General features: G+C 42.9%; 1 protein-coding gene across 2 annotated transcripts in view; it reads left to right on the top strand.

Moving 5' to 3' along the window:
- Window positions 1–24394, top strand: part of LOC137353059 (striatin-3-like) — a 51097-nt gene that overhangs the window by 8242 nt on the left and 18461 nt on the right. The window contains exons 2-13 of one of the 2 annotated variants that reach the window (XM_068019003.1): window positions 4485–4588; window positions 5378–5451; window positions 10500–10581; window positions 12932–13111; window positions 15937–16096; window positions 17158–17293; window positions 17607–17711; window positions 18560–18681; window positions 19471–19646; window positions 22059–22106; window positions 22581–22702; window positions 23360–23527. In XM_068019003.1, coding sequence (XP_067875104.1) covers window positions 4485–4588; window positions 5378–5451; window positions 10500–10581; window positions 12932–13111; window positions 15937–16096; window positions 17158–17293; window positions 17607–17711; window positions 18560–18681; window positions 19471–19646; window positions 22059–22106; window positions 22581–22702; window positions 23360–23527 — 1477 coding nt within the window. The remainder of the gene's footprint in view (window positions 1–4484; window positions 4589–5377; window positions 5452–10499; window positions 10582–12931; window positions 13112–15936; window positions 16097–17157; window positions 17294–17606; window positions 17712–18559; window positions 18682–19470; window positions 19647–22058; window positions 22107–22580; window positions 22703–23359; window positions 23528–24394) is intronic. The other variant, XM_068019004.1, reaches the window with a different exon arrangement.

The raw sequence follows: 24394 nt of genomic DNA, 5'->3' as shown, positions 1-24394 counted from the left end.
ATAATTGGCTGCTGTAAATGGTTCCTTTGCTGTATAACACAATCTGAGATTTATGGTCTGCAGTATCTGGTGGAAACTTGGAAAAACAGTGTATTTGTAATAAAAATATTGAATTCTGCAAAGGAAGTTAAATGCAGAATTATTTATTGCTATGTATTATTTTTGAAGTTACTGTGTGTGTGTGTGTGTTCTCATCATGGTGAGGGATATTCATATCAGAGAATAGAACACTTCCAAGCTTCTCAGTAGCCCTCACTCTACTCCTTCATTTGAAGTTGAGGCATTCACTGCTGGGAAGAAGAGCCCTTATATGCGCCTTTTCCAATACTAACCATCCTGTGGACAGGTTAAGATTGCCACAACAGGATATTTTTGTGCTGGAGCCCATGTCCACTAGGAACTGGATTAAAACTCCTTTCACACATTGAACTTACTGCCACTTCATTCCATCTATCTGGGCTTGATCCAAACCTGGGTTCTAAAGGGGAACAGCCAGTGCCTAATCCATTGCACCACCCATGTCAAGTTCTAGTCATCAGAGAATTTCCAGTGTCTTTTGTTTTCATTTTTGTGTTGGAGCTTGCATTTCATTTCCACAGCAGTCCTTACCTGGAGCAATATGTCACAAGTGATTTTACATTGAGGCAAGTAAAGCAGTGGAGGCAGAGCAGGAAGGAGAAGGGAACAGAGCTAGGGTAGGGATGGGGGAAAATGACCTTGTTTAAGGAGAAGGTGTGCGGAGGATTTTGAAAGCAGCTAGGGAGATGACTAGGCAGAAGGAGCTCTAGAGGACAGGATGAAATGTCTGAGACCAATGCTGGAGTGAAGTCAGTTCTTTTATCCACTAAACTATGAGGGGAGTTAGCCTTTTTTTAAATCATGCTTTATATAATTTTCCCCTTGTTCAGACTATCCTATTCCTTGGCTGGAGGAGCAGCCAAGTAACATCATCCAAAGCTTCTAGCAATATTAATCACTTGGATGTATATAACAGCTTGTGCTTTATTGGACACTCGATGCAGTATATAAAATAACATCATTCTGAAATAAACAACCTCATTGCTTATTTGCATATTTTACTCCTACAGTATACCATTTTCCCTGTTCAAGGATCTCAACTGGTTTGTTAATGACATTGTGGATTGTAACCAACAATAACGGATGCCAGTGGTCCATCTTGCAGATGAGAAAGGACCTGGCATATGCTATGGAGTTTTACACCTTTTACATGACAGATGGTTGTTAATAGCACCATTGTATGAGAGTTACAATTACTGGGGGAAATTGGCTGTGAAGGTACAGTGTTGCAGGTATTCTTCTTGCGTGCCAGTTCTATGCCAAGAGAAAACTAAATGTAAAATTAAACCCTTTAGAAGCTATCCCATTGGTTCAGCTGATAAAGATAGTGTGCAGCTCAGCCAGATAGCCTAGAATGTTCCACATCTCTGCTGGGATGCTTGATTTTAGCTCTGGAGTGGCCACTGGGTTGCAACAGATATCTTCAATGCCTGTAGATAAGAGGCAGAAAAAAGGACCTAATTTCTATCCATTGGAGAGTCTGTGTGTTTTAATGCAGGCTAAGGGGTTAATTGCGCTCGGTTTTGGTGCTGCCATGACATATGTTATGGAGTAGCCATATAAATACCGTGGCTACAAGAGCAGGTCAGAGGCTAGGAATCCTGCGGCGAGTAACTTACCTCCTGACTCTCCAAAGCCTGTCCACCATCTACAAGGCACAAGTCAGGAGTGTGATGGAATACTCTCCACTTGCCTGGATGGGTGCAGCTCCAACAACACTCAAGAAGCTCGACACCATCCAGGACAAAGCAGCCCGCTTGATTGGCACACCATCTACAAACATTCACTCCCTCCACCACCGACGCACAGTCGCAGCAGTGTGTACCATCTACAAGATGCACTGCAGCAATGTACCAAGGCTCCTTAGACAGCACCTTCCAAACCCGCGACCCCTACCGACTAGAAGGACAAGGGCAGCAAATACATGGGAACACCACCACCTGCAAGTTCCTCTCCAAGTCACACACCATCCTGACTTGGAACTATATCGCCGTTCCTTCACTGTCGCTGGGTCAAAATCCTGGAACTCCCTTCCTAACAACACTGTGGGTGTACCTACCCCAAATGGACTGCAGCGGTTCAAGAAGGCAGCTCACCACCACCTTCTCAAGGGCAATTAGGGATGGGCAATAAATGCTGGCATAGCCAGTGACGCCCACATCCCATGAATGAATAAAAAAAAGTAGCTCATTGACACAAACTGTTGAAAGAAATAAGGAATTTGTGTGAATATAGCACCTTTAAAAACTTGAGTCAAATGAAATGCAGCCAATTTGCACATAGCAAGGTCTCTCAACAGTAGAGAGATAAATGACCAGATAATCTGTGTGTGATGTTACTTGAGTGATTGTTGATTGGGTTTGTGAAAAATAGACTGCAATATATTGCCACTAATGGCATAGCACCATTATAACATACCCTATAGTGCTTTAATAAAAAGAAGAAATGCTAGAAATACTCAGCAGGTCTGGCAACATCTGTGGAGAGAGAAGCAGAGTTAACCTTCATCAGAACTGATGAAGGGTCACTGACCTGAAACGTTAACTCTGCTTCTCTCTCATGCAGTAATGAGGGTGCGCTCCATGGTTTGATGAGCCATCCTTCAGATGAGCTGTGGAACCTGCATTTTCAGATGGTAATATTTGAAGAAGAACAGGGAGTTCTCCTGATGCCCTGGTCGTCATCTTCTCAGGCGCACCACCAAAAGATACAGATCAACTAATAATTCATCTCATTGCTGTTTGTGGTATGATGCTGCTGCAGAATGGCTGCCATCTTTGCCGACATGGCGACAAAAAGTTAGATTTTACTCCAGGGGTAACTTATGGTTGTCAAGTACTTTGTGACGTGTTAAGTTTCTTCAAAGATAACATTTTACAAAAGCATATGTAATAACATAGGCCTCCAGTTCTGTGGTGCCTTCTCTTGCATTGCAGGAAACATTTCATGGCCGTGGAGCAAGCGAGTTGTTTGAAAATTGTGATCCTTGCTGCCAGAATTTTCCCAGTTCCTTTGTGAATTAGCACTTCAGTGTAGTAATGAGGGAATTTTGCAATGTTGGAGGTGTTACCTTTAAACCAAGGCCCCGTTTTCCCTTTTAGGTGGACATAAAAGATCCTATGGTACAACTTTGAAGAAGAGCAGGGGAGTTCTCCCTGATGAACTGGCCAGCGTTAATCCCTCAACCAACGTCACTAAAACAGATTATTTAGTCATTATCACATTGCTGTTTGTGGGACCTTGCTGTGGGCAAGTTGTTTTCTACATTACAATAGGGTCTACACTTCAAAAGTACATCATTGGCTGTGAATTGCTTTGGCACGTTCTGAGGTTGTGAAAAGCGCTATATAAATGCAAGTTTGTTCTTGCTTTTACTACAGAAGTATAACTGGGTGGGAAAGTCCACATGTTCAGAGCTGTGGCCCTCTGCCCCAGCCCCGTTGCTGCTTCAGCATCTTGTGCAGCTGTACCAAGCACTAGTTTCCCCCTCTATTTACTATTTGAGATATTCAGTTCAATCACTACTTTTGATTTCAAAAAACAAAATTATATTTCTCTCCTGCCCTCCACTATATTATTCTTCTCACCTTTTCCCCTTTCACTTGCTTAAAGCTTATCCAGTTCTGCTGAAAGGTCACAGACCTGAAATGTTAACTCTGTTTTTCTCTCCACAGATGCTGCCAGACCTACTGAGTATTGCCAGCATTTTCAGTCTTTATTTCAGATTTCCAGCATCCATAGTATTTTTCTTTTGTATATTTTGTACTCTTTCACTACGTCTCCTTTTGGCATGCTTCATTTCTTAATAGTGGGCAGACAACTTGACTTAAGTCTAACGCCAGTGCTGTTCTTTAGTTGGTTATACAGAAGTGCACCCTCTATCTTTCCTCTTTACATATTCTGACTAACTGGCTGTGTAATTTCAGCACTTTGTTTTTAATTCCAGATTTCCAGCATTTGCTGGTTTTCCTTTTTTTTAATGGCTCGTCCACTGCTTTATTTTTAGTATGTCTGCAAAATCAAGCAAATCACCATGAATGGCAACAGTTTGGGTTTAAAACAAGACTTGCATTAATGTAGCATTTTTTAAGACCTCAGGACACCCCAAAGCACTTCACTTTGAACCAATGAAGTACTTTTGAAATGTAATCACTTTTGCAATGTAGGAAATGAGGCAGCTGATTTGCACACGGTAAAGTCTCACAAACAGCAATGTGATAATGACCAAATAAGCAGTTTTTTTGTGATGTTGATTGAGGGAATAAATGTTGGCCAGGTCAGTGGGGAGAACTCCCCTGCTCATCTTCAAAATAGTGCAACATGTCCACCTGCTCCACTATAGAAATATAATTGTGGCGAGCTCTCCCACTATTTTACTGATGGGTATCTGCTTTTATTATTTAAAGGCCCGTGTGGCCTTTCTACAAGGAGAGAGGAAAGGTCAGGAGAATCTCAAGAAGGATCTGGTCCGGAGAATTAAGATGCTCGAATATGCCTTAAAGCAAGAAAGGTAAGCATTGCAAATTGATTCTCCCCAAGAATATTATGCAGTTACCTGAGATGACCAATCATACTATGTCTTCCATTAAAATTTGCACCTGAACCTGAGTTGGGATAATGAGAAAAACATGGTTTTGAAATGGCTATGAAATGACATTTCAAAAGCTCAATCCTAATGGGTTCTGTACAGTAAGAATTTTTAAAGTAGGATCTGTTTATAATGAATGTGTGTAGAGATAGGTTGAGGGAAGGAGAGAAGGGAACTATGAATTACCGATGGAAAACTCCTTATCTGGTAACCATGTTCTTCCTGCATTACAGGTCTTGACCCTTCACCTCGGTTTCTTAGTTTAAAAAAAAAGTTTTTCTTTAAAAAGTCCTGCTTCTGATTGATCAGAACCCCCGTCCCCTACAGGAAAATAAACCTAAGGTGATGACGTGTGAGAAATTGGGCTCTGCTCTGCTGCTTCCCATAATAATGACCCTGCCACCACTCATAGAAAAATGAGGTGATGAAGGGCTGGTGAAAGTCCCTCTTTATCCTAGTAAAACCAGCTTGCTCAAGCTATGTTAAACCAACTTACTGAAAAAAGGGACAATTTTTAAAAAATGTCTTTAAAATTTAATTGTTGGGAAGCAGTGGGATTCGGAAATAAATCCCCAGTTTATGTCAGGAAGATGCAGGTGTCCAAAATTCAATTATACTTTTTTATTTCCTTTTTCCCAAGTCAGCTGCTTTATTCACATAACTGTATCACTTGTTAATATTACATTAGAACATCTTTTTTAAAATTTCTAGGACAAAGTACCACAAGCTGAAGTATGGAACAGAACCAGTTCAAGGTGATGGAAAGACAGACGCACCTGAATCGGGTACATTGAGAAATTATACACGTTTTTGCCTGAGACTAATTCATACCTTCAATTAAAAATCACTGTTGCAGGTGTACAGTATAGGTAGGTCAAGTGGTCAGCAGTTTTGGTCAAAGTGCTTTGTCATGTCAGTATTCTCTTCCCCTCCTGCTGCACTCTCTACGCCAGTCTGTTCCCACTAGATCTGCCAGCTCAACTCTATTTCAAGAACAACCATTTATATAGCACCTTTGACACTGAAAAATGTCCCTAGATGCGACATGTTGATGCTGTGCTTACTCTTCCTCCATTTTGTGGCAATGTCATTGCCATATGAACCCCTGAGAGATGTGCATTTGTTGGCCCTTTTGAAATTCACTCTGTTAAGTTGGTGTTCAGAGTGACCTCTCAGGGAATTGGAACCACTTGTCAGAAGCCAACAACTTTACTCCATTTTGACTTTTTCTGCAAAATTACCAACTGTGCTAAATGCAGAAATTGGTGGGATTTACAAGCCACCAATGTGGCTCATTCGGCTCAACTTAGTTTGGCCATCCAGAAAAACCCGATAGTCTCCTTATTGCAGTATCCAGTTGATCAGTATCCTAAGATCATTCTTAAATGATCCTAGGGTTAACACTTTTATCACATTATCCAGAAGTCTATTGCATATATTAATCACTTTTTATCATGAATTGTCACCTCATGACAAATCATTGCTCTAATTATCACAACATTTGTACAGTGCCCTTACTAGGCCTATTTAGTATTGTGTTACTATTGCGTTATAGGAAACCAACCATACATAAATCACTATGCTTTATGATGCTCTTAATTCTTCACTTCAAGTAGATTCCACGGCCACCAGCAACACGCCCATAACTACTATTGCTTCATTGTAGTGTTATGCAGCTTAAAATCCCCTCTTCAGGCACAATCCAAGTCTAGAAGGATGTCTGTAGTTCATTGGTTTTATCCATTCAGTTGGCCATTGTACAAAGATTTCATGCTCTCACCTTTAAGCTCCTGCTATTGTCAAAATTTCATACTAAAATCTGAATGTTGTAATAGGGAAGGAACAGATATCAGGTCTGAACTTGTACCACTGTTAAGAATATGCCAATACTTGAGTTATATCTACACTAATAGTAGGAATCGCAGTGATTGTTTTCATATGTTTATATTTATCTCCAAATCTGTGTACCCGCTGGCAGTAACTGTAGACTGTTGGCAGATTATTTGACTGTGGAGGGCATTGTAGCTGCCTGCAATCCCATCGCTACATGTTGTGCACACGCTTCACTTTGCAGCAGGGCTTGCTGATTTTTTTATCTAGACTTTTTTCCCTAGCCTTCTTAACCTGGGGAACCAACGTCAATTGTAGCACACTGGATTGGGGTCAGTTAACCCCAATCAAACTGAGAATTGATGCATTTTAAGGCATAGTATAGTAGGAGTGTTGTGTTTTTATACTTGAAGAAGTAGCTGAAAGGAAAGTAATATGTCTGGATCTGTATGGGTTGAATTTTCTCGTAAGCATAGTTGATGTGAAATTCAAACATGATTTGGTGTGAAGTCGAATTAGGTGGAGTAGCTACGAGAATTTTCAGAGCACAGAGTAAACACATTGGAATTTGAAACTGCTCATTGCACAGTTCCAGGCTTGCCTATTGGAGGTACTGCAGATTTTCAAACAGATAAGTCCAATTGCTATTTAACACTTTAATAGGACTTAGGAAGGGTCCAGTATAGTTATAATACTGAAAAATTGCAGTTATGTGCTTTCCACAAAAAACAACAGGGAAATAACCCAGCCAATTACTACTGTATTGGTTCCTCCCAGTCATCAGTAAAGTGATGGAAGTGTTGCTCAAGTGATAGCTACTCACCAAAACATGGTAGGTTTGGATTCCACCAGAGTCACTCAGCTCCAGATCTCCTTAGAACCTTGATTCAGAAATGGATGGAAGATTCAAATGCCAGAAGGGAGATGAGAGCAGCTATCCTTGATATCATGGTAGCATTTAACTGTGTATGGCACCCAGAAAACGGCAAAACTGAACTTACTGGGTGATGGGAGTCAGAAGGAAAGTCTTCCAGTGGCTGGCACAACGGTCATGGTTTCAGTCATCACATGCCTGGGACATCAGTGCATCAGTTTCTCAGAGAAGCATCCTTGGCTGACGGTGTGCAACTGCTTCAACAATGATTTTCCTACTTAAATAAGCTCGGTGGTGGTGGTGGCAGGGGCTGTTTGCTGACCATTTCACTCTGTTCATCTTCATTCACAACTCCATTGATAATAAAGCTGCCTCTGCCAGCCTACAGCATGACCTGGAGTGGCAGCTGATATCCAAACTGCATTAGTTCCTGGTACTGTTCATCTTGAATAAGAGAAAGCCCAGTTATTGCCCTTTTAACCTTGAACAGCACCTCCACTGCTGAGTCCCCCACCATCAATATCTTGGGGGTCACCATGTGCCAGGTGCTCAACTGGACATGCCATATCACCAGGGCAGAGGCTGGTTATTCTTTGACAAGTGCCAGCTTCCTGATCCCTCAAAGTCTTGCCACCATTTCCAAGACAAAAATGATAGAATACTCGCATTCACCTGCAAGCAGAACAACACTTTAGAAGCTCAAATCCATCATGGACAGAGTAGTACACATGATCAATGCCTCTTCAACCACTGACACAGTGGTTGCAGTATGTACAATCCAAGGATGTACTACAGCAACTGACGAAGGTTATTTCAACAGCATCTTCTGCACCTTGACTTCTACCACTGAGAAGGACAAGAGTAGCAATGTCATGAAATTGCCATCACCTCCAAGTTCCCAGCCATCCTGACTTGAACATATATCAACGTTGCTTCATAGTCACTGTGTCAGTATCCTGCAGTTCCCTACTTAACAACACTGCGGGAACATCATCAGCATAGTAACTGCAGTTCAAGAAAGCAAGCCACCACCATGAGGAAAACTAGGGGTGGACAATAAATGGCTAGTTTTATCCATGTCTCAGGAACAAATAAAAATATTAGAAACAGTAGCAATTGTCATAAGATAAGTATCATTTAGATCCTTTAGGTAAATCTTTAAAATGTTGTGTATTAACACCTAGAATAGGCCACCTCAGTAGGCTGTAGTGTAGTGTAGTATAATGGTCACATCCTAGTATTGTGGAGTTACATGATTCTTTATTCCCATTGAGTATTGTAAGCTTATCCTGCTGCACTCCCAGTTCCTTGTAGGTTTAAATATTGTCCCAGCACTTGAAGCCAGAATTGCTCAACAAGTATCTGAAAATTCCTGCCCAGTTCCCTCATTTGCCATTGCCTCCCTGCTTTTAACTATGCTTTCAGTTCGCCATTATAGCCTCTTCATGTTTCTTCCCTTTCCCCACGCTTAATGGCCAACCTATTCTTTTAATCCTTGCAACCTATGACGTCCTGCATGTCAATTGTTGTTGGGCCTGTTCATGTAGAAGGTTACACTCTCTCTTTCTAAATTCTTCCATTCTTGTTTTTCTCCAACTTCCTTCCCTGATTGCAGTGGCTCATGCTGGTTTACAGATAAAGGGCATTGCATAGACTCATGCTGGGGTATGGTTCCACAGATCCCTGCTGCGCTCCAGTGCTTAAGTGGCCCTTCTTGAAGTGCTTAGATGTTAGGTGTAACTCGGCAATTTCACAATGTGAATCATCACTGATAAACCTTATCTTGCCCTCAACCAATCTCCACATCTGCACACTTTACTGGAAGAGACATTGGGCTGGATTTCAAGAGCTCACGGCAGCGAGCTCAAAAAATGGCGGACCGCACACTGAAGAGCCGCCGTGGTCTCCCATGTGGCGGCTGATTTAAATAGCCTGGGCAGTCCGAATCACGTGGGGGGGGGGGGGGGGGGGGGGTGTTGCTGTCCTTTGCCAGCAATGGCGTCAGCTGCCCAGGCGCTGGCGCCCTTTTTAAAGGGCAGCCAGCCCTGCTGAAAAATTAGAATTTTAAAGTTAACACCGCTCCTTCCCACAATTGACAATAAATTTTCAACCCCCCCCAATAAAAATTACTAAGTATTTGCCCTTCACCCCCCCGCCCCAAAAAAACACTTTCCTTTGAATTCTGACCTTCTCCCACCACCCCCCAGATGGCACAAAGTTGAAAGTTCACCTCTTCCCACCATCCTCTACACTGATGATGCTTATTTGACCCCTCCGCCCTCCCCCACAGTAAAAATCTTAGCTCCTCCCTCCTCCCCACCAGTGTCATGCCTGCTTTCCTCAGACGGGGAATTGAAGGTGCAGGATTGCTGACTGCTGCACTGAAGATTGCGGCATGCCCAGAAGTTTCAAGGTAAGTTGATTTAAATGTATTCATCTGATTAATTTAAATATTTAAATCCAGGTCCTGTCGCCCAGCGGTGGGGGAGGCGCCAGGGAGCCTCGCCACCTCTGAGAACGATCGTCTGCTTCCCCCCCCCCACCCCACCCCACCCCCCGCCGTTGAGTCCAATGTCAGGGCTTGGTAAAATCTAACCCATTAGATGGGGAAACATCTCCTGCTCCCTAGCCCAGGGTGCCAGTTGTAGCAGGATATAGCCATCCTGGCTGAAATCAACCAACTCAGCACAAACCAAGCATTAAGCCCCGAACCTTCCTGGTTTGCATGCTTAGTTCCACACAGGATAGGGTATTTTCCAACAGTGCCATTGGGGCACACTGCTATTTTCAGTCATATACTGGGATTCTGTGGAAACTAAAAAGGGAAAGTATGCAACTTTTATCTGTTTCAACATGTCCTTTCTCTTGCAGAGCTTCGCTGCATTCAGTTTGATCTAGTCACCTTTCTGTCCTAAAGCTATTTGAGTTGTGGAAAATACAATATGATTAATATACCCCCATCTAAAATAATAATGAGAATGATACGTTTAGAACCCTAATTTTACCAATAATGTATTTAACAGGTTTAAACAAGAATTTAATCTGATATCTCCCTAATTGTAATCTAAGACTATTTTGGGATGCTGTAGTTGTACAGCTATAATACAACTCTGTATTTTATTTTTTCAGTGATAAATAATGGCCCTGATACATCAGCCATAGAACAGAATAGTCCATTATCCTGGAAAGAAGGACGGCAGCTGCTGAGACAGTAAGTACGCATTACTATCACCTGCAGTTGCTGTTGTATGGGGATAGAAAATCCCTTTGACAGGCGTATGTAATAGAGCACCAAGGTGCCCAAATTGAGGCTGTGGGCCAAAAGTGGCCTGTTCACTCTGCCAATCCAGCCCACGTAGCCCAGGCGACTCTGTTCTGTTAACACTTATTTGCTGGTTTATGCTGAATGAATTCTATGGCCTGGAGATTTAGAAGGGGGCTGTTCTTAGTGTTGTTACCTCAGTGGTGGATAAATCCTAAGATGGACCATCAAAACCTGTTTGTACCAATTGTTTGAGATATGAGCAGATTAATGGAAACCTGAGTTTAAGCTTTATATGCGACCTGCAAGTCTCCACATAAGTGACCCACTAAGACAAAAAGCTTGCAAATTCCTGGTATTGTATGTTTACTAACTTGCTCTGCCATGAATGCAGAGTCTACCCATTCGTACACGATGGCTATCATCCATGTATCTACAATAGAGTCTATTTACGTCGCAACGAATTGGAGAATAATATTAAAGCTTGTCTGCAATCTGCTATTTTATCTTGGACAAACATGTATAATGTATCGCTGACGTTTCAGCAGATAAATCACATCCATGATGGTGACCGTTATGTGCTTGGTAAACACAGTGTTTATGACCAAGTCATTAATGACATTTTTGGAAATTTTTTGACTCCGCAGACTGTATATACGTAATGCCACTGATGCATTTAACACCCCACGCAAGCAGCTAGATAGCAGGCTTGGCAATGTTGTCTCTGAGCACTTCGCAGTGTTGCTTTGCACCCCCTTTCTCAAGCCCTTTCCCACTTTCATCTCTATTTGACATCAATGTCCAGTGTGACGGAGGTACAAGTAGGCAGTTTTGGTGAAGGAGCGGATGTGATTGGAAGCTCATTTCCGGGTTTATTGGGATGGCAAGGTTGTGAACAGTATGGTTCAGCCACAGACAGCGCCGAGAGAGTGGGGTGGCATTGATGGTATTGGTGGCTAGAGAACAGAGTTTGTGGCTGGGACCGAAGACTGTGGTTTTGATTTTTGCAATGGTTATTTGGTGGAAATTCTGCTCATCCAGTGGTGGATATCCCACAAGCAGCGTTACAACTCAAAGGGGGGAAGTCAAGAGAGATGCTGAGGTAGAGTAGAACTGAGTGCCGTCAGCATTTACGTGGAACCTGATATTGAGTTTTCAGATGATGTCACCGACAGCATGCAGATTAGAAAGAGGAGAGGGCCAAGGAACTGCAGAAGTAATGGTATGGAAGTAGGAAGAGAAGTCATTGTAGGTGATTCTCTGGCTACAAGTAGATAAGGATGGAACCAGATGCGATGCTGTCCCACCCAGCTGGACAATGGAGGAGAGATGTTGGAGGAGGATGGTGTGGTCAGCGGTGTCAAAGGCTGCAAACAGGTTGGGAAGGATAAAGAAGGATAGCTACCACGGTCACAGTCATGTAGGATGCCATTTGTGACTTTGATTAGGGCCATTTCAGTGCTGAGGCAGGGGCAGAAACTTTATGAGAGGGGTTCAAACATGGAGTTCCGGAAAGATGGCCACCGTTTTGAGAGGTGACAACATGTGCAAGAACTTCGGAAAGGAAAGAGAGGTTGGAGATGGTGTGGTAGTTTCCAAGGACAATGAAATGCAATGCATCACATCAAATTCAAGCACATCAGACGGATGTTAACTGTAGTTAATAATGTTAATTACAAACAAAACTCATCAGGTGTGTACTTCGGTGTATAATTTTCTTCCCAAGTATAAAATTCATTTGAGAGGTGATTTATCTGGTGAAATTTGGTTTATCATTTATTATGAGCTACAGAAGTGAGGGTGTTTTATAGATTTTATTGACTGTTTAGGATATAAAATACTGTTGTGATTTTTACCCAGTGCTTCACATTTTCTCATACTGGCAATTATTCCCAAAAGCATTGTATTGATAACTTGCACAACTCACTCCATTCCATTTGTTGTGATTCTGGCCTCTTTGATGGAGCCATATCGACCCTCCTCTGCAACTCTCCTCCCTCAATCCCTTTTCCTTACTGCCTTCCTTTAAGAAATTCATCAAAACCTTCCTAAATCCTTTTGCTTTGGTGCCTCTCTCCACCTTCAAAAGTCACAAAATCGTATCTCTCCGACCATGTGTTTAGTCAGCATCCATCCATGAAATACCTTGCAGTGTTTACTATGTTAAAGATACTACGTAAGTGGAAGAATTTTATTGCTGTGTAAAAGATAGATGAAGATATGTCAAGTCCTCCAGGAAGTTGCTGCATTGTTGCCTGTAATTATATGCATCTAACTCTACTGTGTGCTATCATTTTAGATATTTGCAGGAGGTGGGTTATACAGACACTATCTTGGATGTGCGGACAAAGCGGGTCCGATCCATGTTGGGTCATTCCAGCCCAGAGCACAATGGAGCAGCAGAGTCCAACAGCTTGGGACAGATTCTAAATGGTGGAGACTCTCCATTAGTTAAACAGATAGAAGAACAGATTAAGAGGTGAGTATTTGAATCAGATATATTTCCTAGTAAGTACTGCGGTTCCTAGCTACAGACCTGTGCTGTGAACTTCTATGGGATTCACCTAACAAAGACAAAAAGCTTGGACATGCCTACGGTAGGACATTGGCTTATTAATGCAATTCCCATCCTTGATTGTGATAGCTGGTGAAGCTGCATAGAGGTGCAGGCAAGCTTATTGGCAATCACCTCAGGCTGTTACTATGCACCTCCTGTTCCCTGGTCACAGACAGGTACTATCAGAAACTTGAGAGCAAACCACCTTCATGGAATGTATTTTGCACAGGAAGGGGTTGGAAAGAACAAATGGGAGGGGAGGAATTAAAAATAGTGAAGATAAATCAATTTTATTGTGAATTAGGCTCGAGGAACACGACTAACTGGGACTTGGATCTTTTAAGATTAGCAACTCTTCATCGGTTAGCCTTTGGCACTGATCTTCCATTAGTTGATTATCCTTCTAATTTGGATGTTATAATTAATTACTATGCTCGAACAATCATTTAACAGTCTTTTTGGTGAAGGGTCAATTTAATACGCATTATCAGAAGTCGTGTTGGGAGATGGGGGAAGGTTTCACTGTGATTTAGTGGGGGAAATGCAGTACAAACGAAGGATTCTTGTGGTTTGAAACAGATGGCTAATACGTCTGCTCTGTAAGGCAGTAGCAATGGTGCCAAAAACAGGTTTATTTTAACAGCCACTGCTATTTGCAACATGAATGTCTGCAAAGAAGTCAATACAACCAAGCATATAAGCACTCTCAGTGGCTGAGTGGGCAAAGCACAGCCTGGTGTGTTACACAGATCAGATGGTTCTGGTTGATGCGCTAGCTTACCCGACAGTCAGCTATGCAATCAGGAGGGGTGCTGGAATTCGTCTCGGAGCTCATGGGCTCGGGAGGAGGAAAACTAGCTGTGATTCTTGCTCCTGATCATTATGCTGTCAGGATTGAACTGCCTGCAAACACTTGCTTGTATAAAGAATGACCATTTAAGTGAGATACCAGAGAATGGAACTGTTCCCTAGCAGGGGTGAAAATTGGAAACCTAAAAACAGCTCCTGGATCTGCTTGTACTGCACAGTGTTTGTTAATCAGGTGTCTACTGAGCCGCTGAGACTAACTGGCACCTAGAGTGATGCCCTACATTAAATTTCTCTTTCATTTTAATTTTATATGAAGTTATTTTAAGCTCGAGTATGTCAGGTATGCTTACTTCAATCGTAAAATATTTTTTGAATGGTGAAGACATCAAGATGCAACGGGACACAGTGGAGAGGTATAAGTTTGACTCCCATCCATCCTACCTCCTATATTTTGCTGGCACGTGATGATACCAGACACCATCTACAGATGAAATAAAATCTTGTAATTGGGCAAAGCAACAGAAAATAAATTTTAACACTGATAAATATAAATGTTTCCACGTTCCTCAAGAAAATTATGCATTATACATAACAGGTTGAATAAATAATTTAGGAGGAATGTCTTTACAGAGACTGGTGAGAAGTGGAACTCGCTGTCACATGGAGTGGTTGAAGCAGGATGCATTGATATATTTATGGAGATGCTTAATGCATACATAAGGGAGAAGGAGATAGGAAGACACATGGTAAGGATACGAAGTAGGCTGTGTAGAGTATTAATACTGGCATAGACCAGTTGGGCCAAATATATCTGCGCTGTAGATTCTGTGTAACACAATAAATTGGAAAAATGAGACTTACAGTGGGTTCTGGGAGAGATAGTAGACTAACCCTGAGTTTCATTCAACAAGGCCAAGGAACACCACTTCAGCCTGGGCTATTTGTAGACAAGAAAAACAGACCACAAAATGTCTTATGAGTAAAGGCCAATAAAACACACGGGTCTGGCACACAAATTTCACATCTTGCGTACAGCTGCATTAAAGCAGCTATTGTCTAGATGTTAAAAGTGGAGTCTACTGTCGCTCCCAGATCCCATTGTAAGTTTCATACTGCCAATTCCCATTCATTATGTTACATAGAACCTACAGCACAGATATATGCCATTTGTCCCAACTAGTCTAGGCCATTATTAATACTCTACATAACCTACTTTCAATCCTTACCATGTGTCTTTCTCCTTCTCCCTCACGTATGCATTAAGCATCTCCATAAATGTATCATTGCTACCTTCTTCAACCACTCTGACAGCAAGTTCCACATTTTCACCAGTCTCTATAAAGACATTACTCCTAAATTATTTATTTAACCTGTTATGTATGATGCATGATTTTCTTGAGGAATGTGGAAACATTTATATTTATCAGTGTTAAAATTTATTTTCTGTTGCTTTACCCAATTACAAACATGGTCTAAATCCTCTGCAACCATTTTTTTGCCTCCTGTTGTCTGTGTTGCTCTCCTGGTTTTGGTGTTGTCAGTATATTTAACAGGCTTACTTGGTTTCAATATGTTGGTGATTGGTAGATGAAAATGGAGGCTTAGCATTGCTCTCATGCCCCCTCTCCCCTCCAATCTGACATTCTGACTCTTGTAAGCACTCTCTTTTACCTAATTAGAACATTAAAAAGTCAAGAACGAGGAAAAGTGTAGGAGCGCTGTGAAGGCTGGGGCTATAAGAAAATACTTTTCAATCAGTGTGTTTGCCTATTGAGAAACAGACCAGGAACGCTCCAGTTCGATACCCTACAGGTCAAGAATGGAGTGGTACAATTAGCTGCTATCTCTGGGCTACGAAGTGAAAAATAAGTCATAATACACTCTCCTAATTTTTTTTTGTATTGGCCCTGGTTTTATATGTGTATTTTCCTTTACAGAAATGCAGGTAGCGAGTCTAGAGATGGACTACGAAAATCAGTACTGGAGAAGATGCCTTTCCTTCAGAATGTGGATGATGATAGCGACGAAGATGATGATGAATTAGATAGTGTTCCTTCGGAACTCTCTGTCACACAGAGGCTAAGCAAGAAACAAAGGGTAACCATTGATGCTTTTAACTTCTAGAGTTTTCATGACTGCTTGTCTGTAGAAATCTTGTTGGTCGGGCGGGGTTCCATGCATGCCTCAGTTTCTGAATTGAACCCTCAAGTTGGATCCTGCAAGCCTCTTCAGGACAAAGAGAAAAAACTTTTATTAACGCTACATAAATCTCCAAATTTGTCTTTGAAAATGGCTGCCTCTAATTGACCATCGAAAAATCTCTTATTAGGACTCTTTTTTCCTCAACAGTGTCTTTATCCTTGCTGGTTGGTTGGGTGAGTGTGAGGGATGTGTAGGTCAGAACTCATTGAAAATGATTTTCCTAATGGGTGTGTAGTGAATTAAAAGTGGTGTGTGAAAATTGTCACTATGCTATTTGGTTTTTGAGACTACTCAGTGCTGAATTTGAAGAGCTTGTCCTGACAGGCATCCATGTTTGGTTACGCTGCAAGCAGATTTAAAAGAAATGACACTTTTTCTTTTTTTAAACATTCCAGGATTTTATTAATTTCCTCCTGCTGTGTTCTAGCATACATACAGAGCTCTGCTCACTGGCTTCCAAATGCTTGCCTTGTTAACTATTAACTGAGAGTTCACCTGAGCAGAGACTGGGCTACTCTTTTTGCCCCCGGAAAGGAAAATTGGGACCGAGGTGTATTCTTGGCTAGAAAATGGTGTGTGATGTGTAATAAGATTGAAAAAGAGTTGAGAAAATATTAAGGTGCAATATAAACAGTGAAGTGCAGGCAGATCGTAGGAAAAAAGGTTAGTGGTGAATTGGATGGCTTTGAGGGATGGGGTATTAGTTTTTGGAACTGGATGGATGGACTGCAGAGTATTTTCCAGTCCTGTTATCTCTTATGCTCCTACCTAATTGGCAGCCAGAAGTTAGATTTTGATGGTCAACATTTCAAACTACTGTCTATTAAACCTGTTTGGTCACCGCAATGACCCCAACGATCATTCTGGCAATTAGTTGGTGGTCAGTCAGATCAGTGCGTTTTCTTGATTTCCGATGGAAATTGCAAACTTATTTTTTGAAATGTGTGTTACCACAGATAGGCACTGAGATGACAGCTGCTGATCCTGCCATGGACTGTGAAACAGTGGATGCTTTGAGTGAATTTCACTTCCTGGATACTGAAGAGGAAAGGGCTGAAGATAACCGAAGCTTGGGGGACGGCAAAGAACTAGGTAAAAATCAGGCCAAAAACGGAATGAAATTTTTCAGTATTGTTCTGCAGCTTCAGAATAGTTAAAAGCTAAAGGGGCTCTATCAGTAGCTCAGTCAGTAAATTGATTCATTGATGTGGAACTAAACAACACAAACTAGAAGGTCACAGGTTCAAACACAATGTCTGCACTGAATTAGTTGATTTCAGCCACTGTGCCAGAAAGGGCCAAGTTTGACTTGCCGTGAGCAATGAGATCGTCTAGCCGTCTAAAATAATGCATAGAGCCCATTCTGCTGATTTATATAACTTTTTATGCATGATTGCATTTACAGGAAATCACCGCTCTAAACTTCAAGATGTGCTGACTAATTTTACAGACATTGATGGCTTGCCTTCCATTCCATCTGGGATGATTGGTCAACCTAAGCCAAGCGAAGGTAACAGTTTTCCTTCATCTGAAAAAGCTACATTGCAGAATCACCGGAAGTGACTGAAGAGCATCAGATGATGTCGCAATAGTTCATAACTATTAGCCAAATCCGGAGATGAAATCTTGTAATTGCTCCCCTTGTGGAATTAATTTTTTTTTAATATTGTGAACTTCGTGGTTGAAGGTTTTTGTTCTGCTGAGATGAAATCTTTTATATTTTTCCCAGCTTCTAGAGTCATGGCCAGGATTCTCCAGGTAGTTGATGCAGCCTGTCAACCTGTTATTGTGACTTAATCAATTGAGATTTAAAGAGCAATAAAGATCTGTAATACACGCACACACACACTTCCTAATGTGGTTGTGAATCATTCAGGTAGCCAGTTTCGAATTCAGTATGTACACTGCGCTGAGTTAGCAGACCTCAACTGGATTGCTAATTAACTTCTGAAAATGTTATAAAATGAAGCTAATTATTGAGGATAAGAGTGGCCAGTGTATGTTTATATTACTGCTTGCTCCACAGGTGTCCTAAGGCGAGCTGAGGGAGGTCAGAACTCTCCCTCCCAAAGGTGGAGCAGCCGTGCTCAAAGAAGCTAAATTGTCATACAACTGAATTCACATATTTGGTATCATTATGGTAGAGGTCATGGCTGTCTCCAGTGAAGCTGTTTCAAACTACCTCATGCAGTCAGACTCAATAACTTATTCCTCTCTGTGAGGAATTATGTGCCCCTGACAGCACATTGTAGGGTGGGGACAGTGGCAGTATCTGTGTGTCCTAGGTAAGCTCTTTGTAGCATACTGATGACTATAAACCCTTTTTAAAGTTCTGCTACTGTTGTGTTTCCATTGCAGCCGTTCCTCTTGTGTTTCCCCCACATGCTAACAAGCCATTTATACTAGGGGCAGATAACACTGGCGATGGAGAAATGAGCCTGGGTGAGCTGGCAGACCTGACTGTCACAAATGACAATGATGTAAGTGTTTTTCAAAAACTAAAATTCTTAACCTAATTTGGCAAGAACAGTTGTGCCTGAATTTCCATTTAATGAAAAAGAACTACATTCTTAAGTTTGTATCTTATAGGACTCTTGAACTTTGAAGCATTAGCTGCATTGAGCCAGAAACAAAGCACTTTTTTGTACTATTTTTCAAAATTTCAATTTTTATTACTTCCTTTCCTGAAGGCACTGGCTCTTGCTGGCGTACAGTCTCATAGGCACCATCAGCCTTCCTCAACCAAGTGGCTGTTGCCCAAGGTCGAGCCAAGGCAGTGAGTGTCAGCAGACCATTCAACCATGGAGGGCATCTTTGCTGAACTGTGACCTTATCATCACACGGTATCCACACCGCTTCCAGCCATGCTCAGTGGACAGCGATTGGGAGTGTGAACTGTGGCTTTTTCGTTCCATCTCCCCCCCCCCCCCCAGTCCAGGGTCAATGGGCACATTTACAATTCCTCAGATGCAATCCTAGAGCATAACTCATATTTTCTAAAACATTTGCAGCCTCTGGAATATAATGCTGTGTTGCTATGGATTTGTGATCACTCGGAATCGAGCGATATGGGGAGCGGGCAGAAAAACGGAGTTTAGGCACAGGATCAGCCATGATCATAATGAATAGCGGAACAGTCTTGAGGGTTTGCTTTACAAGGCTTCTCATAGCCCACTGAGAATGCTGTTCATCAGTCAGAAATGCTGTAACTGTTTATAAGAGGGAACTTGGATACAAATCTAGCTAGAAATTTGTCTTCCTTGTTGCAGATTTCTGACGGTAAGGATGCCTTCAGGAAGACCTGGAATCCCAAGTATACGTTGCGGAGTCATTTTGATGGGATCCGTGCATTGGCGTTTCACCCAGTGGAGCCTGTTCTCATGACTGCTTCGGAGGATCGTACTCTGAAGCTGTGGAACCTGCAGAAAACAGTTCCAGCCAAAAAGTAAATTATTTCGTGTAGTGATGTATTTTATTTAGAAGTAATATTTGTCTCTGACTAGGACAGAGAGCAAAGCAGGCTGAAGCTTGTAGATGAACTGTGTCAAGAAATTACTGATATGCATGCAGTCCTGTTAGGATGCCTTTTTGAGGGACTGAGTATTGCAGCAGGTTACACAGTGGCTTTGCACTTTTGGGAGCTTGCTTCAAATCCACCCAGATGGGACAAAAGTCTCTCTGACTGCAATGGTCCTATTTGAAATGAGTGTGATGGGTTTCAACAGCTAGGATTGGATTTTACCATAGGTGGACGGGACTTCGCCACTGATGTAAAAGTCGGTGGCGAACCCGCTTCTGCCTGGCCCGGGGATCTGACCTGCATTTTACGGGTCCCCGGGCTTTAATTGTCCTGAGGTGAGACTTCCAGCTCCCTGAGGGAGGAGGTCCTGCCTCAGTGAGCTGCTGGCCAATCAGCGGAACGGCATCTCTTAGTCCTAGCAGTGCCACCGGGAGCGGTGGCCACTGCTGGGACTACGGCCCAGCCGACCGAGGAGGATGTCACGGAGCCAGGATCCAAGGTAGGTTGTTGATGCCTCACCGAGGGAATCGGGCACGCCCTGGCGAGGCAAGGATGGTTGTTTGGGGGGTAGGTGGGAGGGTCTTGGGTCCCGGGGATGGATTGGGAGGCGGGGGCAGCCCTCAATCAGGCACCCTGTGCCCGACTGCCTTGGCAAACACCCCCACCCCGGCACGCGGAAAGGCCGGCAACTATCGCTGGGCCGCCTTTCACGTCCCCAGCACGCCCGCTGGCCATGGGTAAAATAACTTTGGAGGCGGGCGAGGGCCCTAAAGTGGCCGTTAAGTGGCCACTTAAGGGCCTTGTTTGGCCTCAGACGTGCCGGGCGGGCTGTTTTCCCTCCCCGCCTGACCGCTGTAAAGTTAACCCGGGGCGGGAAGGCCTCCTGGAGCTTCCCGCTCAATTTTACGCTGCCCCCATGTCACCATCTGATCCGCTGGGGCGGCGTAAAATTCAGCCCCTAATCTTGGTCCACTATACAAAATGGTCCCTAATTTATATTAAATTGGCAATCTCGTTCAGCGAGGGTCGCTGGCGTGGAATGGAAAAGAATTCATACTATTGCAGTAGAAATGCTTTTCTGAGATTGAGGGTAAGGGGCGTTGTCGAGCAAGAGCAAAAGGAGCTTTCCGCTGCATCTGAGCTGGAAGTGTGCATCACTAGTGCAGGGTGGACCAGTTGGAAAGTTTTCCATTTCCCACCACTAACTCACAAGTAAAATTCTGGAGTTGTTCAAGAGGCAGTCAAATACATGGGGGGTATTTTCTCCTGGCGGTGGAGGTCTCGACGTCCGGAGAAATCGATGCTGAGATCCCCACATCATCTCTTCTGCGGAAGGCATGCCAAATTTGCTGCCAATCAGGCAGTTAATTGAACAGCGGCAAGCCTTCTGCAGGATCGAGGACCCCGTCACCAGAATTCCCACCCTTGCAGAGCTACTTGCTAACCAGAGGCCGGTGGCTGCTGCTGCTGCAGGTGCACCCACTGGAGGACGTGGAACGTTGCTGGAACCAGGTCTCAGGTAGGTCAGGGTGGGAAGGGTCTCGCAGGGGGAAGGGGGATAGGCAGCAAGGCAGGGAGTGGCCCTCAGTGGGCGGGGCCACCTTCCTGATGCCAGGTCCCTCATTCAGACACTAAATGCCTTTTAACAAGGGAGTTTTCCCCCACGGAGCCAGGAAGCAGCCCGCACGTTTTTTCGTGCCATGCGGCAACAGGGCTGCCTGCATCACACCTAATTGCTGCTGCAGCAGGAAGAGGTGCTTAATTGGTGGTTAATTACAGTTAAGGGCCTCTGTTGGCGGTGGACCAGGTAGGCCGTTCACAGGCCTTCTCGCCCCAGACTAACTGTTGGCGGAGGCAGGATGGTGATAGGAACCCTCTGCTGCAATCCCACCTGATTTTACGCTCTCCCCGTCTCCAAACCCACTGTGGGGGAGAGCATAAAATTCCCCCTCATTCTATAGTCAAATGGGCCTATCGCTGGCTTCATTTTGTTTGTCCATCTTTTACTATCATTTTTTGAAGCTGCTATTCTACTATGTGAGGCCAGTGTTACTATCGCTAGTTAATGACGCATGGGTTTGATACAACTCATTGTAACCAGAAAGTAAACCTGCTGGCGTTCAGGTAGAAAATGGCTCTTCCTAGCTGCCTGTTTTAGAGACCTGGTTTACTTCAGGTTCAAGTTGGCTGTTAGACAACAGAAACGGAAGCACTCACATTGTATAAAAAGCTAGACATGTTACATGAAAGAAAACTTAGTTTTTAAAAAATAAAGGTAGAATGTTACTGGAGAAAAGAAATGTCCACTATAAGTGTTTTAATTTCATTTTGTTCTAGGAGTACTGCGTTGGATGTGGAACCAATTTATACATTCAGGGGGCATGTGTAAGTATATGATAGTCAGCTAATGCAAATAATCTATTAATTCAAAGTTCCCTAATTTAGCTATTTTAAGTACCAGATTCCTGCTTCTCTGTTACTTGCATTAATTTAAATTCTTGGATAATTCAATATTTTTATTGGAAACTAACAGCTTTAATTCATCAGGAGTGGAGTTTAGCTATCATGGGGTTACTCTATATGCAGAGTAGGTCCCAGATTTGATCCAGAGTCTGCACTAAGTTGATCTCACCAGGACAGCTGAAATGGTGCAACATTTAGCCACTGCACCCTATCTGTTGAAGTAGAGTTTCTGTAGTAGAGGGCTGCTTGTGCCCATGTAGCTGTACTCCAGCATGGATCAGTGCCTTCAGGACAGGGGGAAATTACTGCACCTCACTGCATTGCTAATGTTATAATTCTGGTAATACTTGATTGTCAAATTATTTTTTGTAATCTCTCCCTCTCCTCCTGTTACAGAGATCCGGTGTTGTCATTAGCAGTTAGTTCTAAAGGGGACCAGTGCTTCAGTGGAGGGCTTGATGGCACAATTTGCTGCTGGAATATTCCAAGTTTGAACACTGACCCATACGACACTTATGGTATGTGCTAAGTAGGGTTTAACAAAATAATATTCCAATGGGCCTGCAAATGGTTTTGTTGATGTGACAGGAATGCAAGATCACCAGGGGTCCTGGTTATGTACAATGCTGGGTGGCAGGTAATAATTCATTTCAACAGTACTGGTCATAAACTGGAGTGATGCTTGAATAATTTGTGAATATGGGCAGAATCTCAACATTTTATTAAGGTTTTCAGCAATTTATTTATTTATTTCCTTCTTTCTGTTTTCTCATCTTTAACTTTCTCTCCTGCACATGCTGACTTTTGTTCTCCGGATCTAAGCCCTTGGACAACCAATACTGTGTTTCTATGGGTTTTAGTTTTCCTGAACACCTTAACACACTCAAAAATAATGTATTTGTCTCCTCTCACTTTTTATTGCAGCTAAATTTGTATTTGTTGTCCTGACCAAACTGGGTCATGATGAGGTCAGCCATTTATTCTGTTCTCCAGCTAACATTTACTTATAACAATGTAAAGAAAGGGGAGAGCAAAACCTGGATCACCCAATGAAATGAGACATTATAAGAGTCAAGCCTGTTAGGTGGTCAAATGGGCTATTTCTGTGGTTAAGACTTGGCCCTTTCAGTCATACAATTTATTATTCAGTGATATGAATCTGCTGCATTTTACAGATGAGAGTATTCTGTCCAGAACACTAAATGGTCACACAGATACGGTTTGGGGACTTGCATTTAGTATCCCGAAGAACCGCCTGATTTCGTGTTCAGCAGATGGAACTGTTAGGTTGTGGGATACAACTGCGAATCCAGCCTGTGTTAGTACATACAACAGAGATAAGGGTGAGTAAAGACATTACAGGCAAACACGTGGTGCTTCTGGAATGATTGGGAAGAGAGGTAGAGTAGTGAGGCTATCTTTTTGGGGCTGGGAGAGGTAAAAGAAGGGGGGCATCTCCTGCTGGTAAGGAGATATGGACCATCTGCTGGAAGGGAAGAGAGGCAGATGTGGCATCTACGAGGTGGGGGAGGGGGTGGGGGGGTGTCGGTGCAGCAAGAGACATCCTGGTCTCCCAGGTGTGCTAACTGCTTCAGGGCTCACATGCACTATACCCTCCCCCCATTACATTTAGGGCCCTCATCCCTGAGCAAGCAAATGATGCAGAATATTGGAAGATCTCAAACAAGCAGGGAGCAAATAAGAAAATGTTAAGATAATGTTTAATTAGAGTAGCTTGTTTTTCCAGTCTTCCACCCGCCCCCTGGCTCCTGAAGGTTCCCCACTCTTTACTAGGAGACTGTTACTTAGAGCAGACCATCTTCTGGGACCTTGATACCTTGCCAAAGTAGCCATTCTTGTTCATCTATGAGCATTAGACAAAGAATGGCAAACATTTTTAACACCAGGGAGTATCAAAGCCAACGAGCATATATGCAGGTGTGCGTGCATGCACTTTCCAGTCACTGGATAGCATTCAAGGGCAGCCGCTTTTCCCTTTTCTTAATCCATGGGCCAGTTGAAGTGATTCTGCACTTTGCTCAGATTAGCTAATTCTGATTGTAATGTGGGACTTAGCTGGCCTGAGTGGCTCAGCTATGCACTGCATCAGCCAATTGAGCTATATGGGGAGCTTCAATTTAGATAATGTTAAACATAATATGCTGTTCATTTATCAAAATGTATATAATGGATATTAATAATCTGTCACT

The sequence above is a fragment of the Heterodontus francisci genome, chromosome 40, assembly GCF_036365525.1.
Source record: "Heterodontus francisci isolate sHetFra1 chromosome 40, sHetFra1.hap1, whole genome shotgun sequence".
Classification (NCBI taxonomy): Eukaryota; Metazoa; Chordata; class Chondrichthyes; order Heterodontiformes; family Heterodontidae; genus Heterodontus; species Heterodontus francisci.
Note: the sequence above shows the minus strand (reverse complement) of the source record. Positions and strands in the feature narration are given on the sequence as shown.